This window comes from Protomyctophum bolini (genome assembly GCF_963924005.1).
Source record: "Protomyctophum bolini genome assembly, chromosome: 21".
Classification (NCBI taxonomy): Eukaryota; Metazoa; Chordata; class Actinopteri; order Myctophiformes; family Myctophidae; genus Protomyctophum; species Protomyctophum bolini.
The window spans coordinates 23,972,484-23,993,828 of record NC_137882.1 but is presented as its reverse complement, the minus strand read 5'-3'; the positions used below and the strand labels follow the sequence as shown (position 1 = coordinate 23,993,828).

Below are 21,345 nucleotides of genomic sequence, written 5' to 3'. Positions count from 1 at the left end.
CTTTTAATGCCATTTCTACCTGTTGGACTCCAATTGATGATGTAAAAATCAATGTTAATTTAACTCAGAGCGTACACATGACATGCCATAAGGGTAGATTTGGTTCCAAACTATCATGTAGCTGGGTACCCCCTCTGGAACTCGCTCAAGGACCCCTGGGGGTCCCTGGACCCCACTTTGGGAACCAGTAACCGAGACGTTCAGGACCTTATATGCTCAGGACATGTAAGGCTCATCGTACATCATACCGTACATTGTACAGCTTTGAAGTGCTTGAAAAGTGCCCTGGTCTCCATCTAATCAGAGATGAGGTGTGTGTGGCTGATAGCTTTCATCCACATGCATGTCCAGCGGCTTTAGCTAAAGGCTCCTGCTGCGTCTGAGGGTTGTGCTGCCCTAAATCAGTAGCACAGCTCCACCTCATACAGTAGAGCTGCATCATCCTCTAGATATATCCATAACGTATCAACGTATGGAGAGGCCCCAGCCTCTCCATACAGCTCACATTACCCACACCCCGTATGGTTTTCAACTTACAGACTAGTCACTAGGCCAAGCTTTATGGTTTGTTGTTGTTATGACTTCTTTAAATAGTGTCCTCATGATATTTACTTACTGTTCCTTATAGGTAGACCTTGACCCGGACTGTTGTTGTCATGAACCCCGACAGGGTTCAGTGGGAAGCAGAACTTCTCTATTTGGCCTGCACGTCATTTTAACTTGGTCCATGAAGTTAAGAGACACCCAAAAATAACTCTGTTTCTATGGGTAGATTGTGTGCGTGCGTGCGTGCGTGCATGCGTGCATGCGTGCGTGCGTTCGTGCGTGCGTGCGTGCGTGCGTGCTTAGTTTAGACAGTTTTTGGTTAGACCAGACATTGGTCCTACAACCTATCTCAAACCCTCACCCTAAACCTAACCTCCCACAGGGCAGCAAACCTAACCTTAACCCATGTCTAACCAATGACTAGTCTAAACTAAGTATGCACCCCTGTGTGTGTATGTGTGGCATATTTTAAAGGACGACTTCATATCTCACTAATGCCCATTATAATAAGATGGCACCCTTTGTCTACTCACTGTGTCTCAGAAGAGGGCTGTTTGTGGACTGGACATAAACCTGCCTACCAGTGACTGTCACCACACTCAAATGGATTATAACTCACGTTCCCGTCTAGAGGGATTGTTTGTCTGACAGCTGATTTGATCCCAGTGAGTAGCCAGAGTCTATTTCGGGGAGATTGAGTGCTATCAAAGCCCTGGTGTTCACGGCCGTAAATGGCATTCACTCAGCGGCTCTCCAGTTAGCCACTAGTGCTTCGTTTTGACTACCTTTCCATACATTGCCAGGTCCACTTAAGGGGCCTCCTCAGGTATTGGCTCCCCAGGACCTCGGTATAGGAATACCCAGCATGCCATGCTAGCAATCAAACGCTGCCCCGGCCCTCTGCTCTGGAACATTCACTGGACATTCCAATTCTAGAACTTTAATTAGGTCAATTAATCTTTCTAGCAGCTGTTTGCGTGGTTAAAAAAAAAACCCTGTCATTTTAGACAACGTAAAAAGGTGTCTGGAGTATTTTTGAAAAGTACATCTTAGCTCTGCCCCATCTCATCAGGGGCGGGCTGGCCACAGGACGTACCGGGCATATTCCCGGTGGGCCTCGACCTTAGGGGGTCGCTCAAGTTATGATATAACAAAATACAGTGAGTGACAAATAAACCCTCTTCTATCTTGAATGCTTTTGCCAGCATCATTCTTGTGAGAGCAACAAAGGGTTGTGTAGTTGTCTGTTGGTTTGTATCATTCATGTCGTTCTGTAAAGGTGGTGGTATTAGGGCTTGTTTGTTTGTGTGTGCCCCGAACGGAGCGGGCGGTAGAGTTTCTGCTATCTGCGCGCTGGTTGTGGTGGGGCCGGTCTGGGCCAAATTCACGTGAAAATGACCAGGCCGAATTGTTGTCCCAGTCCAGCCCTACCTCTCATTAGCTTTGTCCTCTTGTTGCTTTTCCTTATGAGTCTATCATGGTTCAATCATGATACTTGATTCCCCCTGTGATCTCATGTGCCCATCCACTCCCATCACTCTGTATTCAATTGATGTAGCCTGGTGCTAGTAGAGTCTAGAGTGGGAAAGCACCGTTCTAAATTTACCAGTGACCCTCTCCCCTCCACCCCCACCCCCCTGGTTCATGCCTGCTACAGATGCAACACATGCTCTCCTGGGGGGGTGGCCATGCCTCAGGGCCAGCCACACACATTGTAGAACGTCCCATTAGTTCCTCCAGACTCCAGAGATCTGACCTTCCCCTGGACTGTGGAACTATAGCAGACCCCATAAAGACCCCAAAAGACACGTTCCCCCAAAGACTTGTGCTGTATATACCTTCAAACACAATGGCTTTCAGTCCCGCCTGAGAAGAGGACCTTGAAGTAAGTAGGTTTTCTTTGATCACTGGCCAAAGTTTTTTATTATTGCAGAGAGATTTCCTGACTGTTATATTTCACCTTTGTGGGGAAGGTTTATGTTTTTAATGTAGATATTCAGATGAAATGATGCGTCAGCTTGGACAAAGAAACATTTTTGAAAATTGTTAAATGATCTTTGTGTAGATGTAGAAGACCATACGGAAGTCTCATCGCATTGTGTTTATTTTCTACTGGAAGTAAATTTGGCTGAGTGTCCCTGAGAAGGGAGTGACTTTGACTTATGAGATGTTGATATATAACTGTCGGGTTCATTTTAAGGTCTCCGAGTCATTTTAAGGTCTCCACTTTAGATCCTACACTACCTATTTTGACAACTAGCTGCCCGGCAACAAATTATATCCGTCCGTATGGGACTTCTTAACGTGCCGTCTCTCAGTGATCGATCGCATGTTCTGATATCCTGGGTTCAACAACACCACAGTGTGTTGATGCTTTGTGTATTAACGGCTGATATGGCGTGATGGTTCCAGTCCCTTGTAACAGGAATCGATACAAATCCGGTTCATATTTCCATAGTTTATTTGATCTACTGTCTCTGTAGTCTGTAGTATTGAGGAGGAGTGCAGGAATGGGGTGAGGTGGGGATTAGGATTTTGGGGTCTAGAATTCTTCTCCGTGTGTGATTCATTCACTGAACTACAGCTGTTCATTGTGCAGCACCTGCTCTCCCTCTGTCAGGATCCTCAGACACAAATAGAGTGGTGCCTAACAGGGCCACACACACACACACACACACACACACGCGCACACACGCACACACGCACGCACGCACACACACACACATACACACACACACACACACACACACACACACACACACACACACACACACTACGAACACAGACACACACACTACGAACACAGACACACAGACACATACACAGACACACAGACACATACACAGACAGACACTACGAACACAGACAGGGTTCGATTTGTAAGAAAAAAATAAAGAGCTATATGCTTAGTCGTACAACACGCTATTTTCACTATTATTGAAAAATGTGTGGTACATTTTATTTGTTGTTAAATTGTGATATTATCAAACCTAATATTAAATATATCTCACAGTATACGTTTCCCCAAAAGGAAATGCATGATATTTAAATCACTCTGACCAGAAGAAGGAATTAAATACTGTCCACTCCATTGGCAATTAAAAAATGGTGGGAGATATCAAAATTATTGATTTCCCCACATCCCCCTGCAAATCGAACCCTGCACAAATGTACACATATATATACACACAGTCGCTATGTACACTCTGGCTCATTGGCATTCTTCCACACACATACTCACGGCAGTGAAATCATGTCCAAAAGTATGGAAAACTACAGTATGAGTTGACACTGTAGTTTTGTTTTTGTTCATATAACAGTATACATTTGTTTTTGTAAACTCTGTGTGTGTGTGTGTGTGTGTGTGTGTGTGTGTGTGTGGGGTAGCTAGCTGCTGTGTTTATTTTCACAGCTTCTCAACTAAACATATTACTTAATTGGCAGATGATGATCTAATTTAGCAAAGTAGAGCCGTGTTAGACACTGTGAAACATTGAGTGTTATGTTATGTTGGGCTCACTGTGTCACTGCTGTGTCACGTTTCCTTTCTCAGCTGTTTGTCACTGTGTCAGCCAGACTTGGAGATTTAGGGCCCTATCTTGTGCCACCCCTTATCCCTAAACTAATTTGCCATTTTTTACTATTTTAAAACATTTTAAAATATAGTTCAACTAGCCAATCTACGTCAACACGTTGTGAGCTTGTAATCAGCTACTTGAACTATTTTAAAATGTTTTAAAATAGTAAAAAATGGCTAATTAGTTTAAGGATAAGGGATAAGTGGTGGATTTTAAAATAGTAAAAAATGGCTAATTAGTTTAAGGATAAGGGGTAAGTGGTGTATTGCGTTGATTAGTGGGCAGACAGCCAGCCAGCCAGAGGAAGTACACTGTGTTTATATGTGTGGGTTTAGAAAAGGTATGATCTGTCCAGCAGATGTCTGACATGAGGCTAGGCGATCTTGTCGAGAGTGCATAACATTTTTCTATATTTGGAAATTTGATTTCATTATCTCATGCTAATGTATTATTCACCATTTACGCTGTCAACAGAATACACTTTTTGACGTTTATTGACTTGTATGAATATGCTCTGGTCTTGATCTAGCATATCCCCCATGCAATACCAAATCATTGAAAAACGCCAGTAGTACATTTATTGACTTGACCACTGGGAGCTTGTGAGTATTTGACAGCGACGCTAATGGAAACAATTGCAGTCAGCTCAGATATTTGCTGGCTGACCCCTGTTCATCAGTTGACCAGTTTCCAGTTTCATTGTGAACGCGTTCATTAGCCAAGTGTGGACAGAGACACCGTTACTACACATGTCTCATCCCGTTGCTAAAAGTCTTACTGTACTCTTCTGGACGTACAGTATGTGTTCTCACCGTAATCACCGAGGGTTGTGTTGAACATAGGACTCACAGGTTAAAGTGGTGCAGAGGATGTCCCAAGGCCATGTTATTTTGTTTGCCCTTCTGCTAGGTGACGGTCAGTCACCGTAGATCTGCAAGTGCAAGCCTCCGACAGTGAACGCCAGAGACTAGCTTACTGTAGAAGCACTCATCCAATTTACCATTTGTGAGTTCTGCGAATGGAAGTTTCCTATCTAATGAATTCCAATAATTCTATTACAACTGTTGTGTGTATGTATCGGAGTCCTCCCTGCTCTCAACACTTCAGAAATGCCTGTCAACTCAATGCACACAGATTTCCTGAACATGCAGTATAATATCCACACCTTGTCTGTCTACTCTACTGTAACGTCTTGGGCCAATTATTTGGCCTAATTATTTGGCCTCTTATCGTATGTTCACGCCTTTTGTATCTGCACAAGAGTGCTACAGTGTTAAACACAGTAATGAGTTTACAGTGGGTTCCCTCCTTGCCAGATTTCAAATGCTTTAGGGTTTTTTTCTGCAGAAAATGAGGTCTGTGGTTCACACACTATAAGCCCAAGAGAGTGTCACGTGTTGCTCTGGAGGTGGCTGTAAAAGAGATGGCTGAGTTTAAACATCCTCCTTGTCTGTTGCTCCTCAACGAGAGATGGTAGAACAGGGGAAAACATGCTGTCTATAGGTCCACATTCATCGACATTACACTGTATATCTTCATGGAGGAAGAGACTGAAGACTTCTTCCCCAATGCCTTCCAGGGTTGTTTCTGCCCTGAGGGTCTTACAAATGGCTTTATGTCTCATTTATTTTAACTCCCACTTTTAAATCTAATTAGTGGCACTCGGCCGGTCTACCCCTGAGCCACTGCCGCCCATGTATGGTAGTTCTTTTTCTTATTTTACTGCCCATTTTCGATTTTATCCAAATATATAGCTACTCTGCCCATGTGTTTATAGGAGTGCTTGTAAATGTTTTGCTACCGTGCTGTTTTGTGGATTCATCTAATAAACTTGTTGTGGTTTATGGCCATGTGTCCAGTGTCCACCATAGCACATAGCAGTACCATAGCAAGGCAATGTTCTGAAACATTCATCCAAAAGCCCACATTTTCACACTCAGTGCCTCATCACACTGTTGGTGTTTCTAGCATAGCATACTGTAACTATGCAGCACTCCCATTGAAAACGTATGCTGTGCCCAGGAAAAATAAATAAAGAATATTGGGTGGTGCTTGGAGGAATAGCCATGGGTAGCGGTTTTGAAGTAGTGAATTAATTAATCCAAACCTCCCGTTGACGTAATTGTTTTATTCCCTGTAATAGGGGGCTTTTAGCATGTTTGGCTAACGGCGTATGTCCTCTACCTAAAACCGGCCGAAATCCTCGCGTGCACTCTCGCACACGCATGTGCACGTTTTTATGTGCATAGCTGCGTAAAATGCGATATTCAGGGCTTGATTAGAGCTTAATTTGACTTGGATATGAAAATAAACGATGATCGCATAGCACCGGGGACAGATGACTGTGTAACACAGTGCAGAAAGATAGCGGATGTTGATACCCGTTTAACCAGAAACGACGACACCAGATTAGCTCTATTCGGTCAAAATCGGCATAAGGGTGAAGTTACCGCCACCATCAAGACTGGGTGTCTACTGTCTAATACTATATGATTGCCCCGTGAAAATGAGATATAGTGTCTATATCACGGATTTTTCTATTGGCATTAAAATGATGAATTAAAAATATGAATAGAGCTGGCAGAAGGCACTGAAAAGCTGCTATTGTGGTGGCAGTCCCAAGGTTAAAATGCAATTGAGACAAAATAATTAACGGTTCAATTTATCATATGTTTTGAGTAATGACTCAAATATTTGAGACACGAACACGCTCGTTGCAAATTAAAACCTGACCAAGTTAACTTTGATTGTAATCTATTACCCCATATGATCCCTTGAGCCTGGTCGCGTGTCTGCTAGTACTTATCCCCCCGCTAACGGGAATCATCAGCTCTGATCAAACTGAGCTGGAGCTCTGAAAGAAAAAGAACAGGCATCTGCGATAAGCTTCAACGCTGATTGGGATTCTTAAATCTTGGATTCTGTGCAGCATGGTTCTTCAGATGCTTTATATTTGCATTTCAGAAGGAGGTCTGGTTGGGAGAAGAGAGTATGGTTGAGAGCGTGCCGTGAATCTGTGGCCACTTTATGGGTGCTGATGGAGTATATAAGTACAGGGTGCACTGTACTGTGCTGACAGACCATAGATGGACAGTCTGCCTTCTTTTGCCTTTTCATTGTACAGTACAGTACAGTTGTGAAATGGCTTCTCCATCAACTTCCAACTTTGGCCATTTTGGAAAAAAACCATTTCTGTAGTTGACAAATGCAAATTCACAAATGCAATTCCTGGACTATGAGTTGGCCATAGGCATCTCTGTCTAGTGAAAATCTGTTTTAATAGAATATATGATTGATTGATTATTTATTTCCTGTGCCCAACCCTCATGGGTTTATAAGACACCATTTCACAATTGCATTTACAGCATGTTCATTGTTCACATTACATAATTCACACATTTACAGCATGTTTACATTACATAATTCATTATATTACAACTCAGATTTATACAGAGTACTCTGTCTTCTTTCCCAAGCTTGACAAATAACATCTGCCACAACAAAAGTCCCTTTGGCAAAACATATCTCCATTTTTAAATCTAGAAATCTAGATTTAAATCTAGAAAATCCCCACAAATATATAAGACATCTTATTAACCAAACCATTGTATACATACTGTATGCACTATGCAATGGTTTGGAACGTCCAATTATTATTTTATTTCCCCAAAAAGTAATTCATAGCCTAAAGAGATGAAGATCGAGGGGGGAGCCATAAATTACCAATGCTATATTCGTCTACTTGTAACTTATGTAACTATTATAGTTATGCCTGTGCAAAAGTCATTATTATGAATGGCTCTAAACCCTGTAATAAATGTTTGTTATTGGTAATATTTCAGAAACATCCACTGTGAAGTCGTGGTTCACTGATTCTTCCCAGTCCGTTTCTGTGGAAATAGGTGTTTGCTGCCAGGCTCCCATAGTGATGTTACAGATGGATTTGAGTACGCTAATGGGCCAATGGCAGCCTCTTCTCCTCTGGCCAACTTAACACATTTTGGTCGGGAACCCCCTTTAGCTATTGAAAAATAGCAGATCTACAAGCTCATAGCGCGGCACCGAGTGCCGCGCTACGAGCTTGTAGGTCTGCTATTTTTGAAAAACGACTGATATAGAAACATAGCTTTTTCAGAAAACTGTCATTTTCAAACAGACATTTTTAGAATCTGATCTCAGGTCAAAATGGGTTAACGTTCTTTCGATTGTCCCCCCCCCACCCCAACACATTTCTGGAGAGAAATGAAATGAGTACAAGCTTTCCAGCAGCGTCTCTCTCCATTCCACTTTTGTGTTCCCGATTCTCTAAACGAAGCTGGATGACAGGTTCCAGGGAAGATGTTCCCAGATGGAAACGGCACCAGGAATTCACTGGCAAACGGAATCGGTGGACATTTCTGCTGGTGCTCTAAGTCTAGATAGATCCATCCTCACCAGATGTGCTCTCGCTTCAAATTCTTTCTCTTTCTGTAATCTGTTTAGCTCTGTGTCTCTCTCTATAGCTCGCTGGCTGTCTTTGTCTTTCTTTCGTCTCTGTCTGACTCTCAGTCATCAGTCAGTCAATCACTCACTCTCTCTCTCACACACACACACACACACACACACACACACACACACACACACACACCCCAAGTCTACTCTACGCTGTTATGTGAGCAAACATATGAGGTGTGAGGGTGGCGAGTGTGAGAATTCTCTCGAGTGTGGACATTTTCCCCAGGGCACTGTTCAGACTGGCTGTGCATGTGCGGTATATACGGTAGATCAAATGCCCTAGTTGAAGATCACATCATTATTGGGTGCTTCCAACCGCAAACTGTTAAGTTTTATGTTGATAACATAGGATTATTCTTTGGTACAGTACGAGGTTTGGTGATGCTTTATATCAACTAACTGTTTATTGCGACCGCAGTGAGCACTTACTATGAGACCTAGCAGATCATGTCTGTCTGTGTGTCTGTCTGTGTGTCTGTCTGTGTGTGTGTGTCCCCTTTGTGCCCATCTATGGACTGGAGCTGAGTGATTTGTGAATCACTCAGCTCCATAACTATACCCAAACCTCTACCAAAGTGGTCTTGCACTTTAGTAAGAGTCAACAGTGATAAAATCTCATCCAACCACAACCTGAATACTGATTTGATTTGATTGTTTATTTATTTCCATGTCCTGCACACAATGTGCCCAACCCTCCTGGGTTTATAAGACACTATTTCACAATTGCATTTACAGCATGTTTACATTACATAATTCATGCATTTACAGCATGTTTACATTACATAATTCATTATATTACAACTCAGATTTATACAGAGTACTCTGTCTTCTTTCCCATGAAGCTTGACACAACAAAAGTCCCTTTGGCAAAACATATCTCCATTTTTACAGTAATTTTAATCTATAGGAAATACCCTAACCCTAACTCAAGATAATTACCTCCAGTAACCTTATCGGCGATGTTTGTAATGTTTACCTCTAGATATATGGTGTTGTAATTTTGTGAGTGGTGCAACCACTCCTATAGACGGCTATGTGTCCCTCCCATGGTCTGTCCAAGCACAAAAATAGCGTTATAGCGTCTGTTCACCACCAAGTGTCACTAAGACACAGACACACACAGGCCAGGGAGGAGGGCTTGTACAGTACACCACTCACTTCAGACGGGTCTGATTTATATATATATAAACATTATAGGTCATACAATGTATTTTGAGGGTATGCCTTCCTACAGTATGAAGGCACTATCTCTGCCCGGCTCCTTGAAGCATTCCACTCTTCATAGGACACTGTTATCTGCTTTATTTTAGGAGACCCATGCTGATGTGCATCTGTGTTGGCCCACAGCTGATGTCTTATCTTGGCCCTATCCATCTTCAGAAGGGATACAGTGTGCCGTTTCAAAGACTTACGTCCCTTATGAAAGGAACTATAATGTACGAAGCTCTGGAACCAGGAATGTTCTTTCAAAGTTCGCAGTTTATCCGACCTTCAAAGTGCATAAAAGACGACAGCATTTAAGACCTTCGCTGTTTAGTCCAGGGTATTGCCTCAGTAAATCTAGACTTACACTTAACACTCACACAATCCTAACATAATGTGTTTTTGTGTTCTCATCTGAATGATATTTGTTTGAAGTGAACTTTTGGGAATTTCACAACAATACAGTAGCCTTAGGCTACTATTGACTACGAGTTCGCATCAAAACCCCAGACCATATTTCACCGAGTCCTACTGATGTGTTTGGATGAAAACGTATTGTTTTTTTAATGCACTTGCAAATCTTTTTGCTTTATACCAAACTCCCATTATGCTAGTAAAAATACATCAAAACAATATTAGAGTTTTAGTCTTGGTTCGCCACCGCCCTCTTTAACCCATTTTGGGTGGGTACCCCTTTTGGTATTAGCATTAGGTTATGCTTTAGCTATTGAAAAATAGCAGATCTACAAGCTTGAGTGGCGCGCTACGAGCTTGTAGGTCTGCTATTTTTGAAAAATCGAAGAACGACTGACATAGAAACATAGCTTTTTCAGAAAACTGTCAGGATGTAGAAGACATTTTTTAGAATCTGATCTCAGGTCAGAATGGGTTAAATGCCCCCTTTTCTATTTAGCGTGAGCAGCATGAATATCTTTACCTCTCGTTCCCCTCTCCCGCCCTCCTCCCAGCTGAATTTATGGCCGTGCCGAGCAGGCCTGAGGTCTGTTATGCGTCTGCAGAGACTGCATGGCCAGGCCAGCTCGCTGGACCACTGTGCTGCTCTCTCGCCAGAAAAGACAGATATCTTTCCTGTGGGATGCTGTAAATCTGGACTTTATTTTAGTTGAGTACTAAGAAGGAGCCCAGACCTTCTCTCTTCTCTTCTCGTTGTTTCTTCTCATTTCTGCCACTATAGCAGACCTACTGGGTAGCCCCCTTGAGCTTGAGTTCATTTTCGGTGCAAATGGCGACGATCTGGTAATAGTTATGTTTCAAAATGAACCCATTGATGACTGCACATGTGAAATTGTAGAGCCATAACGAGCTAGACTTTGAACTTCAACATCTGTGTTGATAAATGATTTGGTGTAGAAGAGGTTTGTTATTGGGTCTGTTTGTTATTAATATGGTTCCTCAGATATTCAGACCTATATATATATATCGGTCTGGACAATAATATCTGCAATTATTTAAAACACAATTACGACACAATTATGCAGCCGATGTGTCCTGGTTTTTGAACACTTTTTCCCCTATTTTTGACAATGTCATCCAGTGTCACAAATGGCAGATCTATACAAGCCCACGAACGTGATTCATTGTGAGCAGATATTTTTTTTCCCAGTACTTAATTGAACTTAAACATCTGTGGTGTGATTGGAGAGCTTTTGTTATTTTTAACTATTGTGTGTATTGGCATGCTTATATAACCTTTATATAACCTTTTTAATTGTCTTCGTGTGAAGTAATGCCTCTTAATGCAACAACACTACACGCTTTTGTGTAATCACCACATGTGCATCAGCATACCTTTTAATGAGCTCCTCTTGTGAACTCGGGAAGGGTTGTCAAATAAATACCACTAATTATTCCCCCTCTTTACGTCTGTAAACATCTGTGTGTTTGTTTGCCATGCTTCTGTTCCGTGCACCATTTGTTTCTGCCTACGGTATCTTGTGGGTTTTTTTCTTTTCGAGGCCCATTACTGTTTTCAATAAACCCCCCTAGTTACAACAATGCACCCTCGAAGATTATAGAGCCCAACAGCTGCAGCGGAGCGGCCTGCACGGTCTTGCCCATCCTTGGCAAGCGAAGAGTCGTCATCGTTAACCCATTTTGGACTGAAAGGCTTATTTTTTTCTGAAAAACCCATGTTTCTATGTCAGTGGTGCTCAACCTTTTTCATGTCAAGGACGCCCAGAATTATCTGTATTTGCCCGCAGAGCAGACCCCCATCTGAAAGTATGTTGTTCCAGGGACCTCCCAGAAGCCAATATTTTAGTTAATTTCTTTTGCTCTGAAATATATATTCAAAGATTTGCGCCACATTTTCACGACTTTTCAAAAATAGCAGAGCTTGTAGATCTGCTATTTTTCAATAGCTAAAGCATAACATAATGCTTTAAAAAACCAACCGGGGTTCCCGCCCAAAATGGGTTAATGACGGGGTAGAAGGGCTCGTTTGTAGCACTGATCTCATCCTTGTAGCTGCAGGTGAGTCATACATTACAAAACAAACCTCAGCTGCAGGCTGACTGCCAAACTGCCAGACAGCTGACGGTGATAAGCACAGTGATAGTGTGACGATAGCAACAGTAGTATTGTGGTTTGAAATGAGGAGGCAGACTATACTGTGATCCTGTTTCATGTCGTAAAGGTCGATGACTCGATTGTTCAGGCTCTGTGATATTTGATAGGCTAGTGTTGTGCTTGGACAACCAGGTGATTAACACTGTGACTGTTGATGAATCCTGAACAGACGAGTCTCAGGCATGTCCTCATCGTCAGACTGGATCAGCCTGCTACAACCTAGCCTGCTACTTGTTAGAGATGCTCCGATAATCGGCCAGCGATCGGTGTTCGGTCATATCGACCGATATTCACTCTGATCGGTAATCTGCATTTACCCTATCTGTGATTTACCCCACAGTGCCCACACACAGGAACAATTTTGCAACATTTCGGTATCGGCCGATCATGAGAAAAACAATCTGTATCGGTCCCAAAATACCTGATCGGAGCATCCCTACTACTTGTTGTGGGTCCTGCATTGTGCCTATAACGGGCACAATGCAGTCTGATAGTTGCTGTATCAGGCTCTCTTGTACTACTGCTATTATTGGAGTACTGTCTGCAGTGTCCAGTATCCAGTGGTCATTCAGGCAAACACATTGTGCTCTGTCTACAGAATGACAGATTGAGTGACAGCCCGGGGCGCATGGCACTGTTAATATGGTTATATACAGATCAGAATTACTATTATTTAAATTTTTAGATGATAAAGAAACTTATGAATACGTTAATCTTTGTGGAAACATTCTTTATGATCAAATCTGATCATATATATTTTGTGTATGGTAGGTCGAATGTGTGGGAAATGGGCGTTACTTATTGCTGTGGCTTTGTTGTGTCTTGTTGTGACACGATGACAGTTTGGTTCAAATGAACATGCATAGTTGCGTACTTGCATCGTGATTAGATTTAATGTGACGCAAACGGCTTCCCTTTTTAATAAATGAATGGTCCTATCTCCGTACATAAAGCCTAATTTAATACATCATCTGAGTAAAGCCACTGGTCTCTGACAGGGTAGGCCATTCGTTTCAGACCAAAAAAAGCATCAAATTGATGTTTGAGTCCAAAATTATCTGTTTTGATAGTAGCACTGTCCATTTTCAGGCTTTTGCTGCACAATGTAACAGTACCAACTCGGTGACATTGCATGCCATCAACACCATAAATGAATTATATCCCAACCACAATAGAGCTACATCAGTCATTTAGCTTTTTTGTTAAGCCTGCGACAAAAACCCAAGTGAGGGCAACTTTGTAGTGCATCACATTGTGTGTGAGTGCGTGTGTGTCAGTGTGTACCTTCATGTCACTAGCCTTGTATCCTGTTAGTTTGTCACCACTAGTGTGAACACAGCATGAGGGTGGCGCTCGCACTGCAGTGCTTACACAGAGCAGGTGGGTCACTTCACTTGCCTCCATTGTTTCCGATGCACACTGAATGGCAAGGGGAGAGAGGAGCAGGTCACTTGGCACACAGAAAGATGATGACGGGACATTTCTTGATTTATTTTGACCTTCATTTCCTTTTACCCAACTCATCCAACAGGCCAGATTTAACCCTGTCAGCAGTTTGACACCCCTGATCTAGGGCCTCTTCCAGTGATTATTTAATATATATGCCTATTAACACAAATACTACTATACTTATAATACCTACACATTTATTAATAATTCTATTACTACTATTTTATTGGTTCCAGTGATTATTTAATATATATGCCTATTAACACAAATACTACTATACTTATAATACCTACACATTTATTAATAATTCTATTACTACTATTTTATTGGTTCCAATACTAATATAACTGCTTCTGCCTTTTACTTTTCTTGCATCTAACTCAGTGGTTTTCAACCCTTTTCATATCAAGGACCATTATTCATTCTGCATTTGAGCCAGGGACCACCATCTGATGCGATTTAACCTCTCAGACCCAAAACTAAAGACTATTTAGTTATCGTTGGATAAGATTTCTTCCACAATTCCATGCTGTATTGATGTGGAGAGATAACAGGCAAACAATTCTTCTACATTCTAATTGTGTAGACCTGTTGTAAATTAAATAACGCAGTTGTTTAACAATAGTGTAACTCTTGAGAGCTTTAAATGAAACCAAATGGACCCATAATGGTCCATTTAGTTACCAACACTCCAGCATTTAGCTGGGGACCACCTGGAACCCCCTCAAGTACCACTGGTGGTCCCTGTACCACTGGTTGAAAACCACTGATCTAACTGATTACTTTTCTTTCTCGCCAAGGAGTGGAAGTAAATCAGGTGCCCTCTGTTCTTCCCAGAGGGACCCATCAGCACCACATCTCTCTGGTGACAGAGCCCAGTATCTGGGCTCAGTGGTGCTGCTGTGGAGACATGGTCATGAATGTTAAGTGTCTGACAGAGAACAACACTTAAGGCACTGCAGAGGAATGATGATGTTGTGTTCATAGCCGTGACAAAGAAACTAGCCTACAAATCATTTTCAATGAAAGTCAGACAACATGAAGTAACAAAGTAATGTTTTTCTGCGCTCCAAAGCCTCCAATGAGGCAGCGAAGCATCAATCATGTTTTTGTTTCGCCATTTCTACTCTCCTTTCTCTCTCTCCCCGGTCCCCACAATTTGTGCTCCGTTCTATAAATGGAACTAAAACTCATTCTTGCTGTCAACCCAGGTCTCTGTTATTTTTAACCCTATACCCTTTTCATTGTTATACACACTTTGACTTTATCAACACTGGGGTGCATACTTAGTTTAGACTAGTCATTGGTTAGACATGGCTTAAGGTTAGGTTTAGGTGTGCTGCCCCGTGGGAGGTTAGGTTTAGGGTGAGGGTTTGAGATAGGTTGTAGTTGTAGGACTAATGACTGGTCTAACCAATGACTAGTCTAAACCAAAAACCATCTAAACTAAGTACTGCACCCGCAACACTTAAAACTGCAACTTTATGGCGATGTAGCCGCGGCCGTGCTTTATTTTGTAGATGGATACCTTTATTGATCCCACGGGGGACATTTGTGCGCCAGAGACGGCGTCAGTTCCTCCAGAGCATACGTACGTTGCGAGTAGCGGCCACAAAATTCCCTCAACAGGCACTATTGGACAATTCTGGGATCTCAGCAATTTCCATCTCTTGTTAACGTGAGTAACTTGCTTAGGTACAACGTTAGTGTTAGTTGACTGAAGATACCTACAGTATTAAGCATGCTACTGTACTCTTACCAACCACACAAGATATCTCAAAACCGAATGGCTTGATTACGTAAAACTTGCTGAGCACATTCATGCCTAACTTAATTTTTTTGTGGACCTCACAACCTTTTTTATGACACCCTTGGGGGCCAAAAATGTCCAATTGCAACACTATATCTTATAATCAAAAAATCTCTGCAAAAAAGATTAGTTCCTACTCTAAATGAGGTGAGCCAGTACAGTATGCGGCTGTGTGAAAAACTATCTTGTGGGTGCATGCTTTCAATCTGGATTCCATTTCACAACTATGAATTGCACACTGCAGAACCATTTGTTTTTAGTGTATTGTTTTACTTGGGAAGAAGAAATCCCAGGCTCGGACGGACCTCCCCAGGCAGGGTGAAGGCTGCACATAGCAGCGTGGTAGAGCGCTGTGTGGAGGTATAGCTCCCCTCGCCTCCAGCGTGAATTGGCACGTTAGCAGTGTGTGCGCACAGTGGGAGCTTTGCATGGGAGACCAGATGAGCTCACCTCTGAGAGGCAGACAAATAATATGCCACCTCTTTGACTATGAACACACACCCAGTCAGACTGCACCAGAAAGTACTGAATACTGGAATGCTATTCGATATCTTCAGTAATAAAGTACTGAATACTGGAATGCTATTCGATATCTTCAGTAATAAAGTACTGAATACTGGAATGCTATTCGATATCTTCAGTAATAAAGTACTGAATACTGGAATGCTATTCGATATCTTCAGTAATAAAGTACTGAATACTGGAATGCTATTCGATATCTTCAGTAATAAAGTACTGAATACTGGAATGCTATTCGATATCTTCAGTAATAAAGTACTGAATACTGGAATGCTATTCTATATCTTCAGTAATAAAGCGAAGAACAAAACATTTGGGGGCTTCTATGTTACTTAAGAGCCACATATGCATGCATGTGGTTTGAATTTCTTTAATTCTCAGGTGCAAATGGTTTTCAATATACAGTCGCGCGTGTGACCTAATCTCATTTCCAAGGAGAACTGGTTCATGTTGAAGCCTGTGTGTGTTTGTTGGTGACATGTTCTGGTCTGTTAAGTCTGTATGTCGCTGCCAAGATAAGAGGAGCTGTCTATCTTTTTCAGACCTGCAACTGAAAGCCATCTTGGGGTCCGTGCCAAGTGCCAACCCCTTTACCCTATCAGTAGAATGATAAGCATGTCTTGACCTTTCGTGTGTGCGTGTGCGTGAGTGGGATTAGAGTTTACACAATGGCATCCAATTACAGCATAATCATTTCAGGGTGCAGCGCTTTTTATGAAGGTGCAATTTGCCTTCTGACTCTCAGGGAATATTATTGACACGCACAGACTTTTTGATGAGTGTGTTAAAGAGAATGGAGAATTCTGAGATGGCGATAAATCAGTCTATTTCTGTCCCCTGGTAGCTTCTTTTTTTGACCGTTCTGTGGATGGCTAAAGCATTTGGTCCAACACCATTACTCACACAAGCCCCCACAGCACACGAGCACAGCTGACTTCACATTCTCTCTCTGGTTCCCTCATTCTCACTTGCTTGCATTCCTCTCTCTCTCTCTCTCTCTCTCTCTCTCTCTCTCTCTCTCTCTCTCTCTCTCTCTCTCTCTCTCTCTCTCTCTCTCCTCATAGCTTCTTCCCGCCCTCTACTTTGTTTTCTTTCACTATCGTCTTCTTGCGCAGGCTCTCTCTCTCTCTCTCTCTCTCTGTCTCTCTCTCTCTCTCTCTCTCTCTCTCTCACTTTTTCCTACACACCTTGTCCCTTCTTCTCCCCTCTGTCCCTCCCTCCTCCCTCCCTCCACCTCTTCTCTCCTCGCACGCCGTTCCTCATATTTTGTCACCACTGAGAGATGAGTGGAATTTCTCATCCATCTGAGAGGGTCATTTTGGACTTCATGCTCCGCTCTCTTCTCTCTCTGTATTCACTCCGTTCACCGCCCCTCTCTCCATCGCTGCTGCGTTCGCTGCTGCCTCTTTGACGCTCTGCACCGGCTTCTTTTTGGCTTCAGAAACTCTTTGTCCGCCTGCCAAGGGACAGCGGCACACTCCCGGGACTTCCTGACCATCTCTCTCTCTCCATCTCCCTCTCCCTCAATTCCCCTCGCCACCCCGTGGGGTGTCATTCTGCAGGATGCAGAAAGGAACTCTTCTTAAGGCTCCCATCTGTCAGCGTGTAGCGAGGAGGATGGGGCCTAATTTCCTCGCCTCTGCTAATGAGCTTAGCCTGCGTTGAGTGGCTTTTTAGCCTTTCCAAGCAGTCTGGAGTGGTGGTGGTGGGCAGCAGTTAGCCTTAATAGCGGCAGGCTAGCGAGAGGGGCCAGGGCGAAGGGGGAGCGTCTCTTCACAGCTCTACTCCACCTGCAGGGATCAGCGCTATACTTTTACTGCCACTGCCTCTCGGACGTGGATCGGCTGCCTCTCTCTGTCTCTCTCTCTCTCGTTCTCCTTCCACCCCTCCCTCTCCATCCACTCCTTGCTCCAGCTCTACCTGATTCCCCTCCTCTTCCTCCCTCCCTCCTCTCTCTCTCTCTCTATCTCTCTCGCTCACTGTCCTGGGGCACTGACTCACTGCGTGTATATCTGCATCATCACCCTCCAGTCTGTGGTCCGTTAAACCCCTCTCTCTCCATCTCTCTCACTCCCTTCATTTCAGCTTCATTCTCTCTCTCCCTTTCTTCCTGCGTGTGTGTGTGTGTGTGTGTGTGTGTTCTGTACACGTTTTGCCAAAATGTATCGCAACCCGTGGATTTCGAATTACCTGAGCCATGTCAAGTTCTGCAGCCAAGGTAAGGGAGCCCGCAATCTGGGGGGGGATGGATGGAGTAGGGGATGGGGGGTTTTGGAGATTAAGCTTCTGCTGGGACAGGCTATAGCGGAGCAGAGCTGTGTGTGAGCGACTACAACAGGCTGAGCCTGGTGCTGTCTGTCTGTGTGGTGGTGAGGAGTTGGCATGCTGTGCAAACTGCAGTGTCTCTCTCTCTCTCTCACTCTGCTCACTGCCCTCGTTTCCAGCCAGCTGTCCTTGCGCTGCAGGCTGCAGCTGTAGCCTCCAAGGACACGCCGACCAGGCACCAGAGATAAGCAACTCTTAACGCTGCAGAAGGCAGGTTGGAGAACGAGCTATTCCTGGACCGCACGGCTACTTTGTCTGGACTTATTTATGGAACCGTTATCTGGTGTGGACTGTAAATCTATGGCCATATTTAGGCTTTATATCTGCCCATTTCGTGCGTACCCTCTGTGTGTGTGTGTGTGTGTGTGTGTGTGTGTGTGTGTGTGTGTGTGTGTGTGTGAGAGAGAGAGAGCAGGAGAATGTGCTTGTGCATAGTGCGAGTGTCTGCCTTGCCATAGGGCTGTGTGTCCTGGTGTGCAAGCATTTCACATCATTCTCTTTAGTGTCAGTATTATTTCCAAAGTGTGGATGGATGGTTTGCGTGATCTAGTTTTCCATATTGGCTGGAAAACCACAACAGGTGTCCTACTGCCTGGTCCTATAGGAAGCTTCTTTGTGAGTGCGTGCGTGTTGTCATTCCTTATTTACCACACATGACTGTCAAAGCGTTCCCCTTATCTGCTCCTTTGCTGTCTGCCCCGCCCCTCACCCCCCCGGACTTGAGACTGACTGGTAACTGAGATGAGCCATTTGTGTCATTGTTGTCACACATTGTCGTTAGCCACTTAAACCCCACATAATATGGTTGAGCGGAGTCCCTCAGGGCTCTGTCTATACTGTTATTGACTTATTGTCTGGTTCTGTTATTGTCTATTGGCTATTTTCGGCAGGTTGTCCATCTGCTATTGTCTGGGAAAGCTTTCCCCACTATAGAGGGTATGCACTATGCACATGCATAAGGTGAATGGCAAAATTGAGTAGCAAACTTAAGTGAGTTTAACGTCATTTAATGTTGTTTAATACAATCAGATAGGACTTTTCTGTTTGGATGTATATGGGCTGTGAACTAAGGCCAGAAAAAAGAAACTAACCACCCCGGCATGGTTAGATTTTTTGGGGAGCCTACGACACACAGTATGGCATCCCCCTAGTATCCCATTTTCCGTTGGACGGCCTGTCTTCACCTTGATCTGTCCTCCATCGTGTGACAGTGTCAATTTCAGACAACTTGGAAGAACAGCTCTACAACCTAACAATGTGTTGCACCGCTGACGAGAACAGATCTCTACAAGCTAACGCAATGTTAGCAGTTGAGTCAGTTGACGCCACTTTACCACAAAGTTCCTGGGACTACTTGACTACTTCGCCTTGTGATTCCCCCCCACACCCCCCTGTCCCTCATGGGGCAGGGCAGGGTGGGTGGGCTTTAAGCTGCCCCAGCCACACCCCCCGGCACACACTCACACATGCACTCCGCAAGTGTGATGTAATGTCCAATGGTTTAGGAGTGACACATTTCCTTTTGGCTTTGCTGTAATCCCAATCGTGGAAGTTAATCCCGTACCTCTATTTAGACATATGCTCACGACGAGTAGTCACCCCGGATGCCTATTTGGTACGGTGTTATTGTGTGTGTGTGTGTGTGTGTGTGTGTGTGTGTGTGTGTGTGTGTGTGTGTGTGTGTGTGTGTGTGTGTGTGTGTGTGTGTGTGTGTGTGTGTGTGTGTGTGTGTGTGTGTGTGTGTGTGTGTGTGTGTGTGTGTGTGTGTGTGTGTGTGTGTGTGTGTGTGTGTGTGTGTGTGTGTGTGTGTGTGTGTGTGTGTGTGTGTGTGTGTGTGTGTGTGTGTGTGTGTGTGTGGTTATAATTAGGCTTGACATCATCGGCAGTTTCGGCACTAATATGCATCTTCGCCCCGGATAAAAACCTGTAGGTTTCAGTCACACAGATCGCTGTTAGTTCATAAGAGAAGGGAGAACTGTCCATTCCCAAAGAACCACTATCTTCTCGTTTTTAAATGAAAGTAAAGGGAGTATTTTCTGGGGAGGGGAAATTACTTTTCCTGCTTCACCAAGCAGATGGCTGCCCGGCTGGATCGGACTAATGGCATATGGCTCTAAGAAGCCATATGGGAGGAGCATCCTCTGCCCCCACCCCTTTTAGCTGTAAAAAAACTTTTAGTGTTGTTGCTGATTTGTAATGTGTTGTTAATGTGTGTATTGCATGATGATGATGAATTGAGTACATTATGGAAACGAGCCCCCCGGGGGCTTCTTTCAACTGTTCTGCTGTACTGTTTTCATACTTAATAAAGTAATCAATCAATCAAAAGTGTCTTGCTCAGTGACACTTTGACATGTAGACTGGGCATAGCCAGAGGCTCGAACCGTCAAACTTCCTGTTTTCAGAAGGCCTCTCTATACACTCGGCTATTAAACGGGCCTCCTAAAAATGATCTGTCCGCATTATGGTGTTTCAAGAAATGTGATAATGTCACTTTAAAGACTGCACTCACTTCAGAGGATGAGTGAAGCTCCACTGAGTCATGAAACCATCGTATATTCCCATGCGTTAACAGTGTCAAGCTGTTTTTACAGCATCGTCAACATACACATTACACACACACACAGTGCTGAAGAATGGCTCTGCACCATTTCCCCCCCCCCCCCCCCCCCCTGGGGCTGTACAGTGCTAGACCATACGTAGTGTGTCTGTTGGCATCAAAGGGCTGAGCGACATCTGTGATCATTGTGGAGGTTTTTTACGCGCACGTCTGGAATGACGAATGTGTTGAGGAGGCAACGACCACGGCTTTTCAAAAGGTCACTCCTCTTA

General features: G+C 43.6%; 1 protein-coding gene across 8 annotated transcripts in view; it reads left to right on the top strand.

Annotated features, from left to right (window-relative positions):
• The window catches only part of svila (supervillin a), a 96,527-nt gene that overhangs the window by 14,006 nt on the left and 61,176 nt on the right, over nucleotides 1-21,345 (top strand). For 3 of the 8 annotated variants that reach the window (XM_080793903.1, XM_080793902.1, XM_080793901.1), the window contains exon 1: nucleotides 18,029-18,406. The exons of 1 other annotated variant lie outside the window; for it this stretch is intronic. In XM_080793903.1, the coding sequence (XP_080650029.1) occupies nucleotides 18,349-18,406 (58 nt within the window). In that variant the 5' untranslated portion in view covers nucleotides 18,029-18,348. Of the gene's footprint in view, nucleotides 1-2,291; nucleotides 2,432-18,027; nucleotides 18,407-21,345 lie in introns of those variants that run through there. 4 more of the 8 variants (XM_080793905.1, XM_080793904.1, XM_080793907.1 and 1 more) reach the window with 3 other exon arrangements.